This window comes from Anopheles funestus, unplaced genomic scaffold, assembly GCF_943734845.2.
Source record: "Anopheles funestus unplaced genomic scaffold, idAnoFuneDA-416_04 scaffold_21_ctg1, whole genome shotgun sequence".
Taxonomy (NCBI): domain Eukaryota; kingdom Metazoa; phylum Arthropoda; class Insecta; order Diptera; family Culicidae; genus Anopheles; species Anopheles funestus.
Genome location: NW_026045264.1, coordinates 1 through 20374, shown reverse-complemented (window position 1 = coordinate 20374; position 20374 = coordinate 1). Strand labels below are relative to the sequence as shown.

At 27.0% G+C, this 20374-nt stretch overlaps 1 protein-coding gene across 1 annotated transcript; it reads left to right on the top strand.

Moving 5' to 3' along the window:
• Window positions 1-1329: 1329 nt before the first annotated feature.
• On the top strand, window positions 1330-2448 carry LOC125774291 (uncharacterized). Its single transcript, XM_049444558.1, has one exon. The coding sequence runs from the start codon at window positions 1330-1332 to the stop codon at window positions 2446-2448; it is 1119 nt and encodes a 372-aa protein (XP_049300515.1).
• Window positions 2449-20374: the final 17926 nt, after the last annotated feature.

Sequence of the window (20374 nt, the reverse complement as noted above, 5' to 3'; positions counted from 1 at the left end):
TTGGTAAAAGTTAGGTTTTTTCGAAAAGTTAGTTTTGGTAAAAGTTAGGTTTTTTAGAAAAAGTTAGGTTTTTTAGAAAAAGTTAGTTTTGGTATAAGTTAGGTTTTCTCGAAAAAGTTAGGTTTTTTCGAAAAAGTTAGTTTTGGTATAAGTTAGGTTTTTTAGAAAAAGTTAGGTTTATTAGAAAAAGTTAGGTTTTTTCGAAAAAGTTAGTTTTGGTATAAGTTAGGTTTTTTAGAAAAAGTTAGTTTTGGTATAAGTTAGGTTTTTTCCAAAAAGTTAGTTTTGGTAAAAGTTAGGTTTTTTCGAAAAATTTAGTTTTGGTATAAGTAAGGTTTTTTAGAAAAAGTTAGGTTTTTTCGAAAAAGTTAGTTTTGGTATAAGTTAGGTTTTTTAGAAAAAGTTAGTTTTGGTATAAGTTAGGTTTTTTCGAAAAAGTTAGTTTTGGTATAAGTTAGGTTTTATAGAAAAAGTTAGTTTTGGTAAAAGTTAGGTTTTTTAGAAAAAGTTAGGTTTTTTCGAAAAAGTTAGTTTTGGTAAAAGTTAGGTTTTTTTAGAAAAAGTTAAGTTTTTTAGAAAAAGTTAGTTTTGGTATAAGTTAGGTTTTTTCGAAAAAGTTAGTTTTGGTAAAAGTTAGGTTTTTTCGAAAAAGTTAGTTTTGGTATAAGTTAGGTTTTTTAGAAAAAGTTAGTTTTGGTATAAGTTAGGTTTTTTCGAAAAAGTTAGTTTTGGTATAAGTTAGGTTTTTTCGAAAAAGTTAGTTTTGGTATAAGTTAGGTTTTTTCGAAAAAGTTAGTTTTGGTATAAGTTAGGTGTGAAATTTACTGTTAGCTATAATTTTTAAATGTTACATGAATTATCTCTGAACTACGACGAAGGAACTTAACCACGAATTATAAACACACATTACTTGACGCTATAAGGATTGACAATAAGGGACAATTAGGATGAACTATAATGAACTTTACATGTAAAAATGAACTCGGACAAATGAATAAACAGTTGCAAACAGAACGGCGCCAAGACTGCACGGGTTTCTTTTCTATACATTTCTTTACCGCGATATTTTCCAGTTTCGAGAGTTTTTCTCACATTTTTGGTCCTTCGAACCGGATCGTAGTAAAGAAAGTGTATTTTCGGTCATCATCCTGCTATCAAGGGTGAATTTCGGTTCTTTCGGAAAAGTGCAGTTGTAAGTGACGCTTCGCGCCATCGCTTTCGCCCCGCTATCAAGGGCAACGGTCTTTCACGCGCCATCGTTCAAATTTCGCGCCATCGCTTTCGTTTGTTCGTTTCGTTCGTGTTTCGTCTAAAGTGTAAAGTAATAAAATGGACAAGAAAATCAAAGCTTCGCAACTCAAAAAGAGGATCGCAGTGGAAGGCCTCAAGACGCTGGAGCGGTTTCGAGCGGAGTTTGTGCCCGAATTTGCAAGCCAGATTCCAGAAGCGTTGGAGGATTTGGACAGGCACAAGTCAGGGTTTTTCAACTCGATTGAGAAACTCGAAGAGCTGGATGAAAACGACGCCAGCATCGAGGCATACATCCATGAGAGGAGTGATTTTGAGGACCGTCATCGGAAGCTTAAATCATTCCTACGGGAAAACCAACCGAAGGAAGAGGGTACGCTGAACGACACGTCGGGTTTGGCTTCCTCGACGCTTGCCTTTTTTCGGCCAAACGCTTCCAATCTACGTCTGCCAAAGATCGAGCTTCCAACGTTTGATGGAGACCATACAAGATGGCTTTCGTTCCGAGATCGGTTCATAGCCATGATCGACGCGTCTGCAGAACTTCCCGCCATCGCTAAGCTCCAGTACCTGCTTTCATCGCTAAAGGGAGAAGCAGCTTTACCCTTTGAGCACACCCCTTTAACATCCGACAACTATCCTGTTACGTGGGCGGCACTTCTGAAGCGGTACGATAATTCACGGTTGTTAATCCGTGAATACTATCGTAAATTGCACCATCTTCCGGGTGTGCAATTGGTGTGCGTCGACAAACTTACACATCTAGTGGACGAATTCACTCGCTTTGTCAACGGATTGGTGAAGCTGAAGGAACCGGTGGATGCATGGGACACGCCGCTTTCGAATATGCTGATGATGAAGCTGGATCGTGAGACGCTGCTGGCTTGGGAAAAACATTCCGTGCATTTCCCAAGGGATAAGTACAAGGATGTGATCGCTTTTGTGCAGGATCGGATCCAGATCCTAAAATCAACGAATGATTTTGCATGTGAGCATATTGGTAATGTAAGAAAGGTGGCCGGCAATCATCATCAGTCAGTGCAAAAAAGGTCCATCGCAAATGCAGCTGCATCAAACGCGACACTTTCCTCACCCCCGGCTCATTCTCAGCAATTGAAGTGTCCCTTAGCGTGCACCGACGCTCATCTTCTACGCAACTGTCCGATATTCATCGCTAAGGATGTTCGGCAGCGATCGTGATCGTCGTGAGCTGTTCAACTGGTGTGCCAACGAGGAAATCAAGTGGAAATTCATTCCACCACGGGCGCCACACTTCGGGGGGCTGTGGGAAGCTGCAGTCCGGTCGGCGAAGCAACACCTCATACGCACTTTGGGAAGCACAAGCCTCACGCAGGAGGGTATGATTACGGTGCTAGCACAGGTAGAACAGTGCCTAAATACTCGGCCTTTGGTCCCACTTTCAAGTGAGCCCACGGATATGGAAGCGCTCACTCCTGGGCACTTTTTGATAGGGTCAAACATGCTAGCGTTGCCGCAGGTTGATAGAAGTTCGGTTGCGCCAAATAGGTTGAAGGAATTCGATCAAATTCAACATCATGTTCAGAGCATTTGGTCGCGTTGGTATCCGGAATACCTACAACAGCTACAGGCCCGCGCGAAACGTTTTATGTCTCATCCGGTACCGCTAGAAATAGGACAACTGGTTATCATAAGGGAAGATAACATACCACCTACCTTATGGCCAACGGGAAGGATATCTAGTTTGCATCCAGGAAAGGATGGAGTAGTTCGGGTAATAACGCTCCGCACAGCGTCAGGAAAACAAATTGTACGCGCAGTAAATCGGGTAGCAATCCTACCAAATCCGCTTAGTAGCAATTCAGAGGAGCTAGTCGATATTATACCTGAATAGTTTTCAACACAAACCACGCTACATTGTTGACACTCATAGTTGTCAGTACACGAAAAAACAAAACACCAACATACACACAGTTACACTCATACGGAATGTTAGGAGATAAGCAGTTACATGAAATCCTAAAGCGAAAAGTAGATTAGTAGATCAGAACATTACATGAATTTTTTAAAGAAGTTCCTTCTTTGGTAGCCGGGAATGTGAAATTTACTGTTAGCTATAATTTTTAAATGTTACATGAATTATCTCTGAACTACGACGAAGGAACTTAACCACGAATTATAAACACACATTACTTGACGCTATAAGGATTGACAATAAGGGACAATTAGGATGAACTATAATGAACTTTACATGTAAAAATGAACTCGGACAAATGAATAAACAGTTGCAAACAGAACGGCGCCAAGACTGCACGGGTTTCTTTTCTATACATTTCTTTACCGCGATATTTTCCAGTTTCGAGAGTTTTTCTCACATTAGGTTTTTTAGAAAAAGTTAGTTTTGGTATAAGTTAGGTTTTTTAGAAAAAGTTAGTTTTGGTTTAAGTTGGGTTTTTTAGAAAAAGTTAGTTTTGGTATAAGTTAGGTTTTTATGAAAAAGTTAGGTTTTTTCGAAAAAGTTAGTTTTGGTATAAGTTAGGTTTTTAAGAAAAAGTTAGTTTTGGTATAAGTTAGGTTTTTTCGAAAAAGTTAGTTTTGGTATAAGTTAGGTTTTTTCGAAAAAGTTAATTTTGGTATATGTTAGGTTTTTTCGAAAAAGTTAGTTTTGGTATAAGTTAGGTATTTTAGAAAAAGTTAGTTTTGGTATAAGTTAGGTTTTTTAGAAAAAGTTAGTTTTGGTATAAGTTAGGTTTTTTCGAAAAAGTTAGTTTTGGTAAAAGTTAGGTTTTTTCGAAAAAGTAAGGTTTTTTAGAAAAAGTTAGTTTTGGTATAAGTTAGGTTTTTTCGAAAAAGTTAGTTTTGGTATAAGTTAGGTTTTTTCGAAAAAGTTAGTTTTGGTATAAGTTAGGTTTTTATGAAAAAGTTAGGTTTTTTCGAAAAAGTTAGTTTTGGTATAAGTTAGGTTTTTAAGAAAAAGTTAGTTTTGGTATAAGTTAGGTTTTTTCGAAAAAGTTAGTTTTGGTATAAGTAAGGTTTTTTCGAAAAAGTTAATTTTGGTATATGTTAGGTTTTTTCGAAAAAGTTAGTTTTGGTATAAGTTAGGTATTTTAGAAAAAGTTAGTTTTGGTATAAGTTAGGTTTTTTAGAAAAAGTTAGTTTTGGTATAAGTTAGGTTTTTTCGAAAAAGTTAGTTTTGGTAAAAGTTAGGTTTTTTAGAAAAAGTTAGGTTTTTTCGAAAAAGTTAGTTTTGGTAAAAGTTAGGTTTTTTCGAATAAGTTAGTTTTGGTATAAGTTAGGTTTTTTCGAAAAAGTTAGTTTTGGTATAAGTTAGGTTTTTATGAAAAAGTTAGGTGTTTTCGAAAAAATTAGTTTTGGTATAAGTTAGGTTTTTAAGAAAAATTTAGTTTTGGTATAAGTTAGGTTTTTTCGAAAAAGTTAGTTTTGGTATAAGTTAGGTTTTTAAGAAAAAGTTAGTTTTGGTATAAGTTAGGTTTTTTCGAAAAAGTTAGTTTTGGTATAAGTTGGGTTTTTTCTTAAAAGTTAGTTTTGGTATAAGTTAGGTTTTTTAGAAAAAGTTAGTTTTGGTATAAGTTAGGTTTTTTCGAAAAAGTTAGTTTTGGTATATGTTAGGTTTTTTCGAAAAAGTTAGTCTTGGTATAAGTTAGGTTTTTATGAAAAAGTTAGGTTTTTTCGAAAAAGTTAGTTTTGGTATAAGTTAGGTTTTTAAGAAAAAGTTAGTTTTGGTATAAGTTAGGTTTTTGGGAAAAAGTTAGGTTTTTTATAATAAGTTAGTTTTGGTAAAAGTTAGGTTTTTTAGAAAAAGTTAGGTTTTTTCGAAAAAGTTAGTTTTGGTATAAGTTAGGTTTTTTCGAAAAAGTTAGTTTTGGTATAAGTTAGGTTTTTTCGAAAAAGTTAGTTTTGGTATAAGTTAGGTTTTTTAGAAAAAGTTAGTTTTGGTATAAGTTAGGTTTTTTAGAAAAAGTTAGTTTTGGTTTAAGTTAGGTTTTTTAGAAAAAGTTAGTTTTGGTATAAGTTAGGTTTTTATGAAAAAGTTAGGTTTTTTCGAAAAAGTTAGTTTTGGTATAAGTTAGGTTTTTAAGAAAAAGTTAGTTTTGGTATAAGTTAGGTTTTTTCGAAAAAGTTAGTTTTGGTATAAGTTAGGTTTTTTCGAAAAAGTTAATTTTGGTATATGTTAGGTTTTTTCGAAAAAGTTAGTTTTGGTATAAGTTAGGTATTTTAGAAAAAGTTAGTTTTGGTATAAGTTAGGTTTTTTAGAAAAAGTTAGTTTTGGTATAAGTTAGGTTTTTTCGAAAAAGTTAGTTTTGGTAAAAGTTAGGTTTTTTCGAAAAAGTAAGGTTTTTTAGAAAAAGTTAGTTTTGGTATAAGTTAGGTTTTTTCGAAAAAGTTAGTTTTGGTATAAGTTTGGTTTTTTCGAAAAAGTTAGTTTTGGTATAAGTTAGGTTTTTTAGAAAAAGTTAGTTTTGGTATAAGTTAGGTTTTTTAGAAAAAGTTAGTTTTGGTTTAAGTTAGGTTTTTTAGAAAAAGTTAGTTTTGGTATAAGTTAGGTTTTTATGAAAAAGTTAGGTTTTTTCGAAAAAGTTAGTTTTGGTATAAGTTAGGTTTTTAAGAAAAGTTAGTTTTGGTATAAGTTAGGTTTTTGAGAAAAAGTTAGGTTTTTTATAATAAGTTAGTTTTGGTAAAAGTTAGGTTTTTTAGAAAAAGTTAGGTTTTTTCGAAAAAGTTAGTTTTGGTATAAGTTAGGTTTTTTCGAAAAAGTTAGTTTTGGTATAAGTTAGGTTTTTTCGAAAAAGTTAGTTTTGGTATAAGTTAGGTTTTTTAGAAAAAGTTAGTTTTGGTATAAGTTAGGTTTTTTAGAAAAAGTTAGTTTTGGTTTAAGTTAGGTTTTTTAGAAAAAGTTAGTTTTGGTATAAGTTAGGTTTTTATGAAAAAGTTAGGTTTTTTCGAAAAAGTTAGTTTTGGTATAAGTTAGGTTTTTAAGAAAAAGTTAGTTTTGGTATAAGTTAGGTTTTTTCGAAAAAGTTAGTTTTGGTATAAGTTAGGTTTTTTCGAAAAAGTTAATTTTGGTATATGTTAGGTTTTTTCGAAAAAGTTAGTTTTGGTATAAGTTAGGTATTTTAGAAAAAGTTAGTTTTGGTATAAGTTAGGTTTTTTAGAAAAAGTTAGTTTTGGTATAAGTTAGGTTTTTTCGAAAAAGTTAGTTTTGGTAAAAGTTAGGTTTTTAAGAAAAAGTTAGGTTTTTTCGAAAAAGTTAGTTTTGGTAAAAGTTAGGTTTTTTCGAATAAGTTAGTTTTGGTATAAGTTAGGTTTTTTCGAAAAAGTTAGTTTTGGTATAAGTTAGGTTTTTATGAAAAAGTTAGGTGTTTTCGAAAAAATTAGTTTTGGTATAAGTTAGGTTTTTTCGAAAAAGTTAGTTTTGGTATAAGTTAGGTTTTTTCGAAAAAGTTAGTTTTGGTATAAGTTAGGTTTTTAAGAAAAGGTTAGTTTTGGTATAAGTTAGGTTTTTTCGAAAAAGTTAGTTTTGGTATAAGTTAGGTTTTTTCGAAAAAGTAAGGTTTTTTCGAAAAAGTTAGGTTTTTTAGAAAAAGTTAGTTTTGGTAAAAGTTAGGTTTTTTCGAAAAAATTAGTTTTTTTAAAAGTTAGGTTTTGTCGAAAAAGTAAGGTTTTTTCGAAAAAGTTAGTTTTGGTATAAGTTAGGTTTTTGAGAAAAAGTTAGTTTTGGTATAAGTTAGGTTTTTTCGAAAAAGTTAGTTTTGGTATAAGTTAGGTTTTTTCGAAAAAGTTAGTTTTGGTATAAATTAAGTTTTTTCAAAAAAGTTAGTTTTGGTATAAGTTAGGTTTTTTCGAAAAAGTTAGTTTTGGTATAAGTTAGGTTTTTTCGAAAAAGTTAGTTTTGGTATAAGTTAGGTTTTTTCGAAAAAGTTAGTTTTGGTATAAGTTAGGTTTTTATGAAAAAGTTAGGTTTTTTCGAAAAAGTTAGTTTTGGTATAAGTTAGGTTTTTAAGAAAAAGTTAGTTTTGGTATAAGTTAGGTTTTTTCGAAAAAGTTAGTTTTGGTATAAGTTAGGTTTTTGAGAAAAAGTTAGTTTTGGTATAAGTTAGGTTTTTTCGAAAAAATTAGTTTTGGTATAAGTTAGGTTTTTTCGAAAAAGTTAGTTTTGGTATAAGTTAGGTTTTTTCGAAAAAGTTAGTTTTGGTATAAGTTAGGTTTTTAAGAAAAAGTTAGTTTTGGTATAAGTTAGGTTTTTTCGAAAAAGTTAGTTTTGGTATAAGTTAGGTTTTTATGAAAAAGTTAGGTTTTTTCGAAAAAGTTAGTTTTGGTAAAAGTTAGGTTTTTTCGAAAAAGTAAGGTTTTTTAGAAAAAGTTAGTTTTGGTATAAGTTAGGTTTTTTCGAAAAAGTTAGTTTTGGTATAAGTTAGGTTTTTAAGAAAAAGTTAGTTTTGGTATAAGTTAGGTTTTTTCGAAAAAGTTAGTTTTGGTATAAGTTAGGTTTTTTAGAAAAAGTTAGGTTTTTAAGAAAAAGTTAGTTTTGGTATAAGTTAGGTTTTTGAGAAAAAGTTAGGTTTTTTATAATAAGTTAGTTTTGGTAAAAGTTAGGTTTTTTAGAAAAAGTTAGGTTTTTTCGAAAAAGTTAGTTTTGGTATAAGTTAGGTTTTTTCGAAAAAGTTAGTTTTGGTATAAGTTAGGTTTTTTCGAAAAAGTTAGTTTTGGTATAAGTTAGGTTTTTTAGAAAAAGTTAGTTTTGGTATAAGTTAGGTTTTTTAGAAAAAGTTAGTTTTGGTTTAAGTTAGGTTTTTTAGAAAAAGTTAGTTTTGGTATAAGTTAGGTTTTTATGAAAAAGTTAGGTTTTTTCGAAAAAGTTAGTTTTGGTATAAGTTAGGTTTTTAAGAAAAAGTTAGTTTTGGTATAAGTTAGGTTTTTTCGAAAAAGTTAGTTTTGGTATAAGTTAGGTTTTTTCGAAAAAGTTAATTTTGGTATATGTTAGGTTTTTTCGAAAAAGTTAGTTTTGGTATAAGTTAGGTATTTTAGAAAAAGTTAGTTTTGGTATAAGTTAGGTTTTTTAGAAAAAGTTAGTTTTGGTATAAGTTAGGTTTTTTCGAAAAAGTTAGTTTTGGTAAAAGTTAGGTTTTTTCGAAAAAGTAAGGTTTTTTAGAAAAAGTTAGTTTTGGTATAAGTTAGGTTTTTTCGAAAAAGTTAGTTTTGGTATAAGTTTGGTTTTTTCGAAAAAGTTAGTTTTGGTATAAGTTAGGTTTTTATGAAAAAGTTAGGTTTTTTCGAAAAAGTTAGTTTTGGTATAAGTTAGGTTTTTTCGAAAAAGTTAGTTTTGGTATAAGTTAGGTTTTTTCGAAAAAGTTAGTTTTGGTATAAGTTAGGTTTTTTCGAAAAAGTTAATTTTGGTATATGTTAGGTTTTTTCGAAAAAGTTAGTTTTGGTATAAGTTAGGTATTTTAGAAAAAGTTAGTTTTGGTATAAGTTAGGTTTTTTAGAAAAAGTTAGTTTTGGTATAAGTTAGGTTTTTTCGAAAAAGTTAGTTTTGGTAAAAGTTAGGTTTTTAAGAAAAAGTTAGGTTTTTTCGAAAAAGTTAGTTTTGGTAAAAGTTAGGTTTTTTCGAATAAGTTAGTTTTGGTATAAGTTAGGTTTTTTCGAAAAAGTTAGTTTTGGTATAAGTTAGGTTTTTATGAAAAAGTTAGGTGTTTTCGAAAAAAATAGTTTTGGTATAAGTTAGGTTTTTTCGAAAAAGTTAGTTTTGGTATAAGTTAGGTTTTTTCGAAAAAGTTAGTTTTGGTATAAGTTAGGTTTTTAAGAAAAGGTTAGTTTTGGTATAAGTTAGGTTTTTTCGAAAAAGTTAGTTTTGGTATAAGTTAGGTTTTTTCGAAAAAGTAAGGTTTTTTCGAAAAAGTTAGGTTTTTTAGAAAAAGTTAGTTTTGGTAAAAGTTAGGTTTTTTCGAAAAAAATAGTTTTTTTAAAAGTTAGGTTTTGTCGAAAAAGTAAGGTTTTTTCGAAAAAGTTAGTTTTGGTATAAGTTAGGTTTTTGAGAAAAAGTTAGTTTTGGTATAAGTTAGGTTTTTTCGAAAAAGTTAGTTTTGGTATAAGTTAGGTTTTTTCGAAAAAGTTAGTTTTGGTATAAATTAAGTTTTTTCAAAAAAGTTAGTTTTGGTATAAGTTAGGTTTTTTCGAAAAAGTTAGTTTTGGTATAAGTTAGGTTTTTTCGAAAAAGTTAGTTTTGGTATAAGTTAGGTTTTTTCGAAAAAGTTAGTTTTGGTATAAGTTAGGTTTTTATGAAAAAGTTAGGTTTTTTCGAAAAAGTTAGTTTTGGTATAAGTTAGGTTTTTAAGAAAAAGTTAGTTTTGGTATAAGTTAGGTTTTTTCGAAAAAGTTAGTTTTGGTATAAGTTAGGTTTTTGAGAAAAAGTTAGTTTTGGTATAAGTTAGGTTTTTTCGAAAAAATTAGTTTTGGTATAAGTTAGGTTTTTTCGAAAAAGTTAGTTTTGGTATAAGTTAGGTTTTTTCGAAAAAGTTAGTTTTGGTATAAGTTAGGTTTTTAAGAAAAAGTTAGTTTTGGTATAAGTTAGGTTTTTTCGAAAAAGTTAGTTTTGGTATAAGTTAGGTTTTTATGAAAAAGTTAGGTTTTTTCGAAAAAGTTAGTTTTGGTAAAAGTTAGGTTTTTTCGAAAAAGTAAGGTTTTTTAGAAAAAGTTAGTTTTGGTATAAGTTAGGTTTTTTCGAAAAAGTTAGTTTTGGTATAAGTTAGGTTTTTAAGAAAAAGTTAGTTTTGGTATAAGTTAGGTTTTTTCGAAAAAGTTAGTTTTGGTATAAGTTAGGTTTTTTAGAAAAAGTTAGGTTTTTAAGAAAAAGTTAATTTTGGTATAAGTTAGGTTTTTGAGAAAAAGTTAGGTTTTTTAGAATAAGTTAGTTTTGGTAAAAGTTAGGTTTTTTCGAAAAAGTTAGTTTTGGTATAAGTTAGGTTTTTTCGAAAAAGTTAGTTTTGGTATAAGTTAGGTTTTTTAGAAAAAGTGAGTTTTGGTATAAGTTAGGTTTTTTCGAAAAAGTTAGTTTTTTTATAAGTTAGGTTTTTTCGAAAAAGTTAGTTTTGGTATAAGTTAGGTTTTTAAGAAAAAGTTAGTTTTGGTATAAGTTAGGTTTCTAAGAAAAGGTTAGTTTTGGTATAAGTTAGGTTTTTTCGAAAAAGTTAGTTTTGGTATAAGTTAGGTTTTTAAGAAAAAGTTAGATTTTTAAGAAAAAGTTAGGTTTTTTAGAAAAAGTTAGGTTTTTGAGAAAAAGTTAGGTTTTTTAGAATAAGTTAGTTTTGGTAAAAGTTAGGTTTTTTAGAATAAGTTAGTTTTGGTAAAAGTTAGGTTTTTTCGAAAAAGTTAGTTTTGGTATAAGTTAGGTTTTTTCGAAAAAGTTAGTTTTGGTATAAGTTAGGTTTTTTAGAAAAAATGAGTTTTGGTATAAGTTAGGTTTTTTCGAAAAAGTTAGTTTTTGTATAAGTTAGGTTTTTAAGAAAAAGTTAGTTTTGGTATAAGTTAGGTTTCTAAGAAAAGGTTAGTTTTGGTATAAGTTAGGTTTTTTCGAAAAAGTTAGTTTTGGTATAAGTTAGGTTTTTTAGAAAAAGTTAGGTTTTTAAGAAAAAGTTAATTTTGGTATAAGTTAGGTTTTAGAGAAAAAGTTAGGTTTTTTATAATAAGTTAGTTTTGGTAAAAGTTAGGTTTTTTAAAAAAGTTAGGTTTTTTCGAAAAAGTTAGTTTTGGTATAAGTTAGGTTTTTTCAAAAAAGTTAGTTTTGGTATAAGTTAGGTTTTTTCGAAAAAGTTAGTTTTGGTATAAGTTAGGTTTTTGAGAAAAAGTTAGGTTTTTAAGAAAAAGTTAGTTTTGGTAAAAGTTAGGTTTTTTCGAAAAAGTAAGGTTTTTCGAAAAAGTTAGGTTTCTTAGAAAAAGTTAGTTTTGGTAAAAGTTAGGTTTTTTCGAAAAAATTAGTTTTTTTAAAAGTTAGGTTTTGTCGAAAAAGTAAGGTTTTTTCGAAAAAGTTAGTTTTGGTATAAGTTAGGTTTTTTCGAAAAAGTTAGTTTTGGTAAAAGTTAGGTTTTTTCGAAAAAGTAAGGTTTTTTAGAAAAAGTTAGTTTTGGTATAAGTTAGGTTTTTTCGAAAAATTTAGTTTTGGTATAAGTTAGGTTTTTAAGAAAAAGTTAGTTTTGGTATAAGTTAGGTTTTTGAGAAAAAGTTAGTTTTGGTATAAGTTAGGTTTTTTCGAAAAAGTTAGTTTTGGTATAAGTTAGGTTTTTTCGAAAAAGTAAGGTTTTTTAGAAAAAGTTAGTTTTGGTATAAGTTAGGTTTTTTCGAAAAAGTTAGTTTTGGTATAAGTTAGGTTTTTAAGAAAAAGTTAGATTTTTAAGAAAAAGTTAGGTTTTTAAGAAAAAGTTAGTTTTGGTATAAGTTAGGTTTTAGAGAAAAAGTTATGTTTTTTTATAATAAGTTAGTTTTGGTAAAAGTTAGGTTTTTTAGAAAAAGTTAAGTTTTTTCGAAAAAGTTAGTTTTGGTATAAGTTAGGTTTTTGAGAAAAAGTTAGTTTTGGTATAAGTTAGGTTTTTTCGAAAAAGTTAGTTTTGGTATAAGTTAGGTTTTTGAGAAAAAGTTAGGTTTTTAAGAAAAAGTTAGTTTTGGTAAAAGTTAGGTTTTTTCGAAAAAGTAAGGTTTTTTCGAAAAAGTTAGGTTTTTTAGAAAAAGTTAGTTTTGGTAAAAGTTAGGTTTTTTCGAAAAAAATAGTTTTTTTAAAGGTTAGGTTTTGTCGAAAAAGTAAGGTTTTTTCGAAAAAGTTAGTTTTGGTATAAGTTAGGTTTTTAAGAAAAAGTTAGTTTTGGTAAAAGTTAGGTTTTTTCGAAAAAGTTAGTTTTGGTATAAGTTAGGTTTTTTCGAAAAAGTTAGTCTTGGTATAAGTTAGGTTTTTATGAAAAAGTTAGGTTTTTTCGAAAAAGTTAGTTTTGGTATAAGTTAGGTTTTTAAGAAAAAGTTAGTTTTGGTATAAGTTAGGTTTTTGAGAAAAAGTTAGGTTTTTTATAATAAGTTAGTTTTGGTAAAAGTTAGGTTTTTTAGAAAAAGTTAGGTTTTTTCGAAAAAGTTAGTTTTGGTATAAGTTAGGTTTTTTCGAAAAAGTTAGTTTTGGTATAAGTTAGGTTTTTTCGAAAAAGTTAGTTTTGGTATAAGTAAGGTTTTTTAGAAAAAGTTAGTTTTGGTATAAGTTAGGTTTTTTAGAAAAAGTTAGTTTTGGTTTAAGTTAGGTTTTTTAGAAAAAGTTAGTTTTGGTATAAGTTAGGTTTTTATGAAAAAGTTAGGTTTTTTCGAAAAAGTTAGTTTTGGTATAAGTTAGGTTTTTAAGAAAAAGTTAGTTTTGGTATAAGTTAGGTTTTTTCGAAAAAGTTAGTTTTGGTATAAGTTAGGTTTTTATGAAAAAGTTAGGTTTTTTCGAAAAAGTTAGTTTTGGTATAAGTTAGGTTTTTAAGAAAAAGTTAGTTTTGGTATAAGTGAGGTTTTTTCTTAAAAGTTAGTTTTGGTATAAGTTAGGTTTTTTAGAAAAAGTTAGGTTTTTAAGAAAAAGTTAGTTTTGGTATAAGTTAGGTTTTTGAGAAAAAGTTAGATTTTTAAGAAAAAGTTAGGTTTTTAAGAAAAAGTTAGTTTTGGTATAAGTTAGGTTTTTGAGAAAAAGTTAGGTTTTTTATAATAAGTTAGTTTTGGTAAAAGTTCGGTTTTTTAGAAAAAGTTAGGTTTTTTCGAAAAAGTTAGTTTTGGTATAAGTTAGGTTTTTTCAAAAAAGTTAGTTTTGGTATAAGTTAGGTTTTTTCGAAAAAGTTAGTTTTGGTATAAGTTAGGTTTTTGAGAAAAAGTTAGGTTTTTAAGAAAAAGTTAGTTTTGGTAAAAGTTAGGTTTTTTCGAAAAAGTAAGGTTTTTTCGAAAAAGTTAGGTTTTTTAGAAAAAGTTAGTTTTGGTATAAGTTAGGTTTTTTCGAAAAAAATAGTTTTTTTAAAAGTTAGGTTTTGTCGAAAAAGTAAGGTTTTTTCGAAAAAGTTAGTTTTGGTATAAGTTAGGTTTTTTCGAAAAATTTAGTTTTGGTATAAGTTAGGTTTTTAAGAAAAAGTTAGTTTTGGTATAAGTTAGGTGTTTTCGAAAAAGTTAGTTTTGGTATAAGTTAGGTTTTTTCGAAAAAGTAAGGTTTTTTAGAAAAAGTTAGTTTTGGTATAAGTTAGGTTTTTTCGAAAAAGTTAGTTTTGGTATAAGTTAGGTTTTTAAGAAAAAGTTAGTTTTGGTATAAGTTAGGTTTTTGAGAAAAAGTTAGTTTTGGTATAAGTTAGGTTTATTCGAAAAAGTTAGTTTTGGTATAAGTTAGGTTTTTTCGAAAAAGTAAGGTTTTTTAGAAAAAGTTAGTTTTGGTATAAGTTAGGTTTTTTCGAAAAAGTTAGTTTTGGTATAAGTTAGGTTTTTAAGAAAAAGTTAGATTTTTAAGAAAAAGTTAGGTTTTTAAGAAAAAGTTAGTTTTGGTATAAGTTAGGTTTTTGAGAAAAAGTTAGGTTTTTTATAATAAGTTAGTTTTGGTAAAAGTTAGGTTTTTTAGAAAAAGTTAGGTTTTTTAGAAAAAGTTAGTTTTGGTATAAGTTAGGTTTTTTCGAAAAAGTTAGTTTTGGTATAAGTTAGGTTTTTTCGAAAAAGTTAGTTTTGGTATAAGTTAGGTTTTTGAGAAAAAGTAAGGTTTTTAAGAAAAAGTTAGTTTTGGTAAAAGTTAGGTTTTTTCGAAAAAGTAAGGTTTTTTCGAAAAAGTTAGGTTTTTTAGAAAAAGTTAGTTTTGGTAAAAGTTAGGTTTTTTCGAAAAAATTAGTTTTTTTAAAAGTTAGGTTTTGTCGAAAAAGTAAGGTTTTTTCGAAAAAGTTAGTTTTGGTATAAGTTAGGTTTTTTAGAAAAAGTTAGTTTTGGTATAAGTTAGGTTTTTAAGAAAAAGTTAGTTTTGGTATAAGTTAGGTTTTTTCGAAAAAGTTAGTTTTGGTATAAGTTAGGTTTTTATGAAAAAGTTAGGTTTTTTCGAAAAAGTTAGTTTTGGTATAAGTTAGGTTTTTTCGAAAAAGTAAGGTTTTTTAGAAAAAGTTAGTTTTGGTATAAGTTAGGTTTTTTCGAAAAAGTTAGTTTTGGTATAAGTTAGGTTTTTAAGAAAAAGTTAGTTTTGGTATAAGTTAGGTTTTTGAGAAAAAGTTAGTTTTGGTATAAGTTAGGTTTTTTCGAAAAAGTTAGTTTTGGTATAAGTTAGGTTTTTTCGAAAAAGTAAGGTTTTTTAGAAAAAGTTAGTTTTGGTATAAGTTATTTTTTTTCGAAAAAGTTAGTTTTGGTATAAGTTAGGTTTTTTCGAAAAAGTTAGTTTTGGTATAAGTTAGGTTTTTGAGAAAAAGTTAGTTTTGGTATAAGTTAGGTTTTTTAGAAAAAGTTAGTTTTGGTATAAGTTAGGTTTTTTCGAAAAAGTTAGTTTTGGTATAAGTTAGGTTTTTTCGAAAAAGTTAGTTTTGGTATAAGTTAGGTTTTTTCGAAAAAGTTAGTTTTGGTATAAGTTAGGTTTTTTCGAAAAAGTTAGTTTTGGTATAAGTTAGGTTTTTAAGAAAAATTTAGTTTTGGTATAAGTTAGGTTTTTGAGAAAAAGTTAGTTTTGGTATAAGTTAGGTTTTTTAGAAAAAGTTAGTTTTGGTATAAATTAGGTTTTTTCGAAAAAGTTAGTTTTGGTATAAGTTAGGTTTTTTCGAAAAAGTTAGTTTTGGTATAAGTTAGGTTTTTTCGAAAAAGTTAGTTTTGGTATAAGTTAGGTTTTTTTAGAAAAAGTTAGTTTTGGTATAAGTTAGGTTTTTTAGAAAAAGTTAGTTTTGGTAAAAGTTAGGTTTTTTAGAAAAAGTTAGGTTTTTTAGAAAAAGTGAGTTTTGGTATAAGTTAGGTTTTTTCGAAAAAGTTAGTTTTTTTATAAGTTAGGTTTTTTCGAAAAAGTTAGTTTTGGTATGAGTTAGGTTTTTTTAGAAAAAGTTAGTTTTGGTATAAGTTAGGTTTTTTAGAAAAAGTTAGTTTTGGTAAAAGTTAGGTTTTTTAGAAAAAGTTAGGTTTTTTAGAAAAAGTGAGTTTTGGTATAAGTTAGGTTTTTTCGAAAAAGTTAGTTTTGGTATAAGTTATTTTTTTTCGAAAAAGTTAGTTTTGGTATAAGTTAGGTTTTTTCGAAAAAGTTAGTTTTGGTATAAGTTAGGTTTTTTCGAAAAAGTAAGGTTTTTTAGAAAAAGTTAGTTTTGGTATAAGTTATTTTTTTTCGAAAAAGTTAGTTTTGGTATAAGTTAGGTTTTTTCGAAAAAGTTAGTTTTGGTATAAGTTAGGTTTTTGAGAAAAAGTTAGTTTTGGTATAAGTTAGGTTTTTTAGAAAAAGTTAGTTTTGGTATAAATTAGGTTTTTTCGAAAAAGTTAGTTTTGGTATAAGTTAGGTTTTTTCGAAAAAGTTAGTTTTGGTATAAGTTAGGTTTTTTCGAAAAAGTTAGTTTTGGTATAAGTTAGGTTTTTTTAGAAAAAGTTAGTTTTGGTATAAGTTAGGTTTTTTAGAAAAAGTTAGTTTTGGTAAAAGTTAGGTTTTTTAGAAAAAGTTAGGTTTTTTAGAAAAAGTGAGTTTTGGTATAAGTTAGGTTTTTAAGAAAAAGTTAGTTTTTTTATAAGTTAGGTTTTTTCGAAAAAGTTAGTTTTGGTATGAGTTAGGTTTTTTCGAAAAAGTTAGTTTTGGTATAAGTTAGGTTTTTTAGAAAAAGTTAGTTTTGGTATAAGTTAGGTTTTTATGAAAAAGTTTGGTTTTTTCGAAAAAGTTAGTTTTGGTAAAAGTTAGGTTTTTTCGAAAAAGTTAGTTTTGGTATAAGTTAGGTTTTTTCGAAAAAGTAAGTTTTGGTAAAAGTTAGGTTTTTTCGAAAAAGTTAGTTTTGGTATAAGTTAGGTTTTTTCGAAAAAGTTAGTTTTGGTATAAGTTAGGTTTTTAAGAAAAAGTTAGTTTTGGTATAAGTTAGGTTTTTTCGAAAAAGTTAGTTTTGGTATAAGTTAGGTTTTTTCGAAAAAGTTAGTTTTGGTATAAGTTAGGTTTTTTCGAAAAAGTTAGTTTTGGTATAAGTTAGGTTTTTTAGAAAAAGTTAGTTTTGGTATAAGTTAGGTTTTTAAGAAAAAGTTAGTTTTGGTATAAGTTAGGTTTTTTCGAAAAAGTTAGTTTTGGTATAAGTTAGGTTTTTATGAAAAAGTTTGGTTTTTTCGAAAAAGTTAGTTTTGGTAAAAGTTAGGTTTTTTCGAAAAAGTTAGTTTTGGTATAAGTTAGGTTTTTTCGAAAAAGTTAGTTTTGGTATAAGTTAGGTTTTTTAGAAAAAGTTAGTTTTGGTATAAGTTAGGTTTTTTAGAAAAAGTTAGTTTTGGTATAAGTTAGGTTTTTTAGAAAAAGTTAGTTTTGGTAAAAGTTAGGTTTTTTCGAAAAAGTAAGGTTTTTTAGAAAAAGTTAGTTTTGGTATAAGTTAGGTTTTTTCGAAAAAGTTAGTTTTGGTATAAGTTAGGTTTTTAAGAAAAAGTTAGGTTTTTTTGAAAAAGTTAGTTTTGGTATAAGTTAGGTTTTTAAGAAAAAGTTAGTTTTGGTATAAGTTAGGTTTTTTCGAAAAAGTTAGTTTTGGTATAAGTTAGGTTTTTTCGAAAAAGTTAGTTTTGGCATAAGTTAGGTTTTTAAGAAAAAGTTAGTTTTGGTATAAGTTAGGTTTTTTCGAAAAAGTTAGTTTTGGTATAAGTTGGGTTTTTTCTTAAAAGTTAGTTTTGGTATAAGTTAGGTTTTTTAGAAAAAGTTAGTTTTGGTATAAGTTAGGTTTTTTCGAAAAAGTTAGTTTTGGTTTAAGTTGGGTTTTTTCTTAAAAGTTAGTTTTGGTATAAGTTAGGTTTTTAAGAAAAAGTTAGTTTTGGTATAAGTTAGGTTTTTAAGAAAAAGTTAGGTTTTTTCGAAAAAGTTAATTTTGGTAAAAGTTAGGTTTTTAAGAAAAAGTTAGTTTTGGTATAAGTTAGGTTTTTAAGAAAAAGTTAGTTTTGGTATAAGTTAGGTTTTTATGAAAAAGTAAGGTTTTTTAGAAAAAGTTAGTTTTGGTAAAAGTTAGGTTTTTATGAAAAAGTAAGGTTTTTTAGAAAAAGTTAGTTTTGGTATAAGTTAGGTTTTTTCGAAAAAGTTAGTTTTGGTATAAGTTAGGTTTTTAAGAAAAAGTTAGGTTTTTTCGAAAAAGTTAGTTTTGGTAAAAGTTAGGTTTTTATGAAAAAGTAAGGTTTTTTAGAAAAAGTTAGTTTTGGTAAAAGTTAGGTTTTTATGAAAAAGTAAGGTTTTTTCGAAAAAGTTAGTTTTGGTAAAAGTTAGGTTTTTATGAAAAAGTAAGGTTTTTTAGAAAAAGTTAGTTTTGGTATAAGTTAGGTTTTTTCGAAAAAGTTAGTTTTGGTATAAGTTAGGTTTTTTAGAAAAAGTTAGTTTTGGTACAAGTTAGGTTTTTTCTTAAAAGTTAGTTTTGGTATAAGTTGGGTTTTTTCTTAAAAGTTAGTTTTGGTATAAGTTAGGTTTTTAAGAAAAAGTTAGTTTTGGTATAAGTTAGGTTTTTATGAAAAAGTTAGGTTTTTTCGAAAAAGTTAGTTTTGGTAAAAGTTAGGTTTTTAAGAAAAAGTTAGTTTTGGTATAAGTTAGGTTTTTTCGAAAAAGTTAGTTTTGGTATAAGTTAGGTTTTTATGAAAAAGTTAGGTTTTTTCGAAAAAGTTAGTTTTGGTAAAAGTTAGGTTTTTTCGAAAAAGTAAGGTTTTTTAGAAAAAGTTAGTTTTGGTATAAGTTAGGTTTTTTCGAAAAAGTTAGTTTTGGTATAAGTTAGGTTGTTTCGAAAAAGTTTGTTTTGGTATAAGTTAGGTTTTTATGAAAAAGTTAGGTTTTTTCGAAAAAGTTAGTTTTGGTATAAGTTAGGTTTTTAAGAAAAAGTTAGTTTTGGTATAAGTTAGGTTTTTTCGAAAAAGTTAGTTTTGGTATAAGTTAGGTTTTTGAGAAAAAGTTAGTTTTGGTATAAGTTAGGTTTTTTAGAAAAAGTTAGTTTTGGTATAAGTTAGGTTTTTTCGAAAAAGTTAGTTTTGGTATAAGTTAGGTTTTTTCGAAAAAGTTAGTTTTGGTATAAATTAGGTTTTTTCGAAAAAGTTAGTTTTGGTATAAGTTAGGTTTTTTTAGAAAAAGTTAGTTTTGGTATAAGTTAGGATTTTAAGAAAAAGTTAGTTTTGGTATAAGTTAGGTTTTTTTCGAAAAAGTTAGTTTTGGTATAAGTTAGGTTTTTAAGAAAAAGTTAGTTTTGGTATAAGTTAGGTTTTTTCGAAAAAGTTAGTTTTGGTATAAGTTAGGTTTTTTCGAAAAAGTTAGTTTTGGTATGAGTTAGGTTTTTAAGAAAAAGTTAGTTTTGGTATAAGTTAGGTTTTTTCGAAAAAGTTAGTTTTGGTATAAGTTAGGTTGTTTCGAAAAAGTTAGTTTTGGTATAAGTTAGGTTTTTAAGAAAAAGTTAGTTTTGGTATAAGTTAGGTTTTTTCGAAAAAGTTAGTTTTGGTATAAGTTAGGTTTTTTAGAAAAAGTTAGTTTTGGTATAAGTTAGGTTTTTCGAAAAAGTTAGTTTTGGTAAAAGTTAGGTTTTTTCGAAAAAGTAAGGTTTTTTAGAAAAAGTTAGTTTTGGTATAAGTTAGGTTTTTTCGAAAAAGTTAGTTTTGGTATAAGTTAGGTTTTTTCGAAAAAGTTAGTTTTGGTATAAGTTAGGTTTTTATGAAAAAGTTAGGTTTTTTCGAAAAAGTTAGTTTTGGTATAAGTTAGGTTTTTAAGAAAAAGTTAGTTTTGGTATAAGTTAGGTTTTTTCGAAAAAGTTAGTTTTGGTATAAAGTTAGGTTTTTTCGAAAAAGTTAGTTTTGGTATAAGTTAGGTTTTTAAGAAAAAGTTAGTTTTGGTATAAGTTAGGTTTTTTTCGAAAAAGTTAGTTTTGGTATAAGTTAGGTTTTTATGAAAAAGTTAGGTTTTTTCGAAAAAGTTAGTTTTGGTATAAGTTAGGTTTTTAAGAAAAAGTTAGTTTTGGTATAAGTTAGGTTTTTCGAAAAAGTTAGTTTTGGTATAAGTTAGGTTTTTTAGAAAAAGTTAGTTTTGGTATAAGTTAGGTTTTTTAGAAAAAGTTAGTTTTGGTATAAGTTAGGTTTTTTAGAAAAAGTTAGTTTTGGTATAAGTTAGGTTTTTATGAAAAAGTTAGGTTTTTTCGAAAAAGTAATTTTTGGTAAACGTTAGGTTTTTTCGAAAAAGTAAGGTTTTTTAGAAAAAGTTAGTTTTGGTATAAGTTAGGTTTTTTCGAAAAAGTTAGTTTTGGTATAAGTTAGGTTTTTAAGAAAAAGTTAGTTTTGGTATAAGTTAGGTTTTTTCGAAAAAGTTAGTTTTGGTATAAGTTAGGTTTTTGAGAAAAAGTTAGTTTTGGTATAAGTTAGGTTTTTTAGAAAAAGTTAGTTTTGGTATAAGTTAGGTTTTTTCGAAAAAGTTAGTTTTGGTATAAGTTAGGTTTTTTCGAAAAAGTTAGTTTTGGTATAAGTTAGGTATTTAAGAAAAAGTTAGTTTTGGTATAAGTTAGGTTTTTATGAAAAAGTTAGGTTTTTTCGAAAAAGTTAGTTTTGGTAAAAGTTAGGTTTTTAAGAAAAAGTTAGTTTTGGTATAAGTTAGGTTTTTTAGAAAAAGTTAGTTTTGGTATAAGTTAGGTTTTTTAGAAAAAGTTAGTTTTGGTATAAGTTAGGTTTTTTCGAAAAAGTTAGTTTTGGTATAAGTTAGGTTTTTTCGAAAAAGTTAGTTTTGGTATAAATTAGGTTTTTTCGAAAAAGTTAGTTTTGGTATAAGTTAGGTTTTTTTAGAAAAAGTTAGTTTTGGTATAAGTTAGGTTTTTAAGAAAAAGTTAGTTTTGGTATAAGTTAGGTTTTTTCGAAAAAGTTAGTTTTGGTATAAGTTAGGTTTTTATGAAAAAGTTAGGTTTTTTCGAAAAAGTTAGTTTTAGTATAAGTTAGGTTTTTATGAAAAGTTAGTTTTGGTATAAGTTAGGTTTTT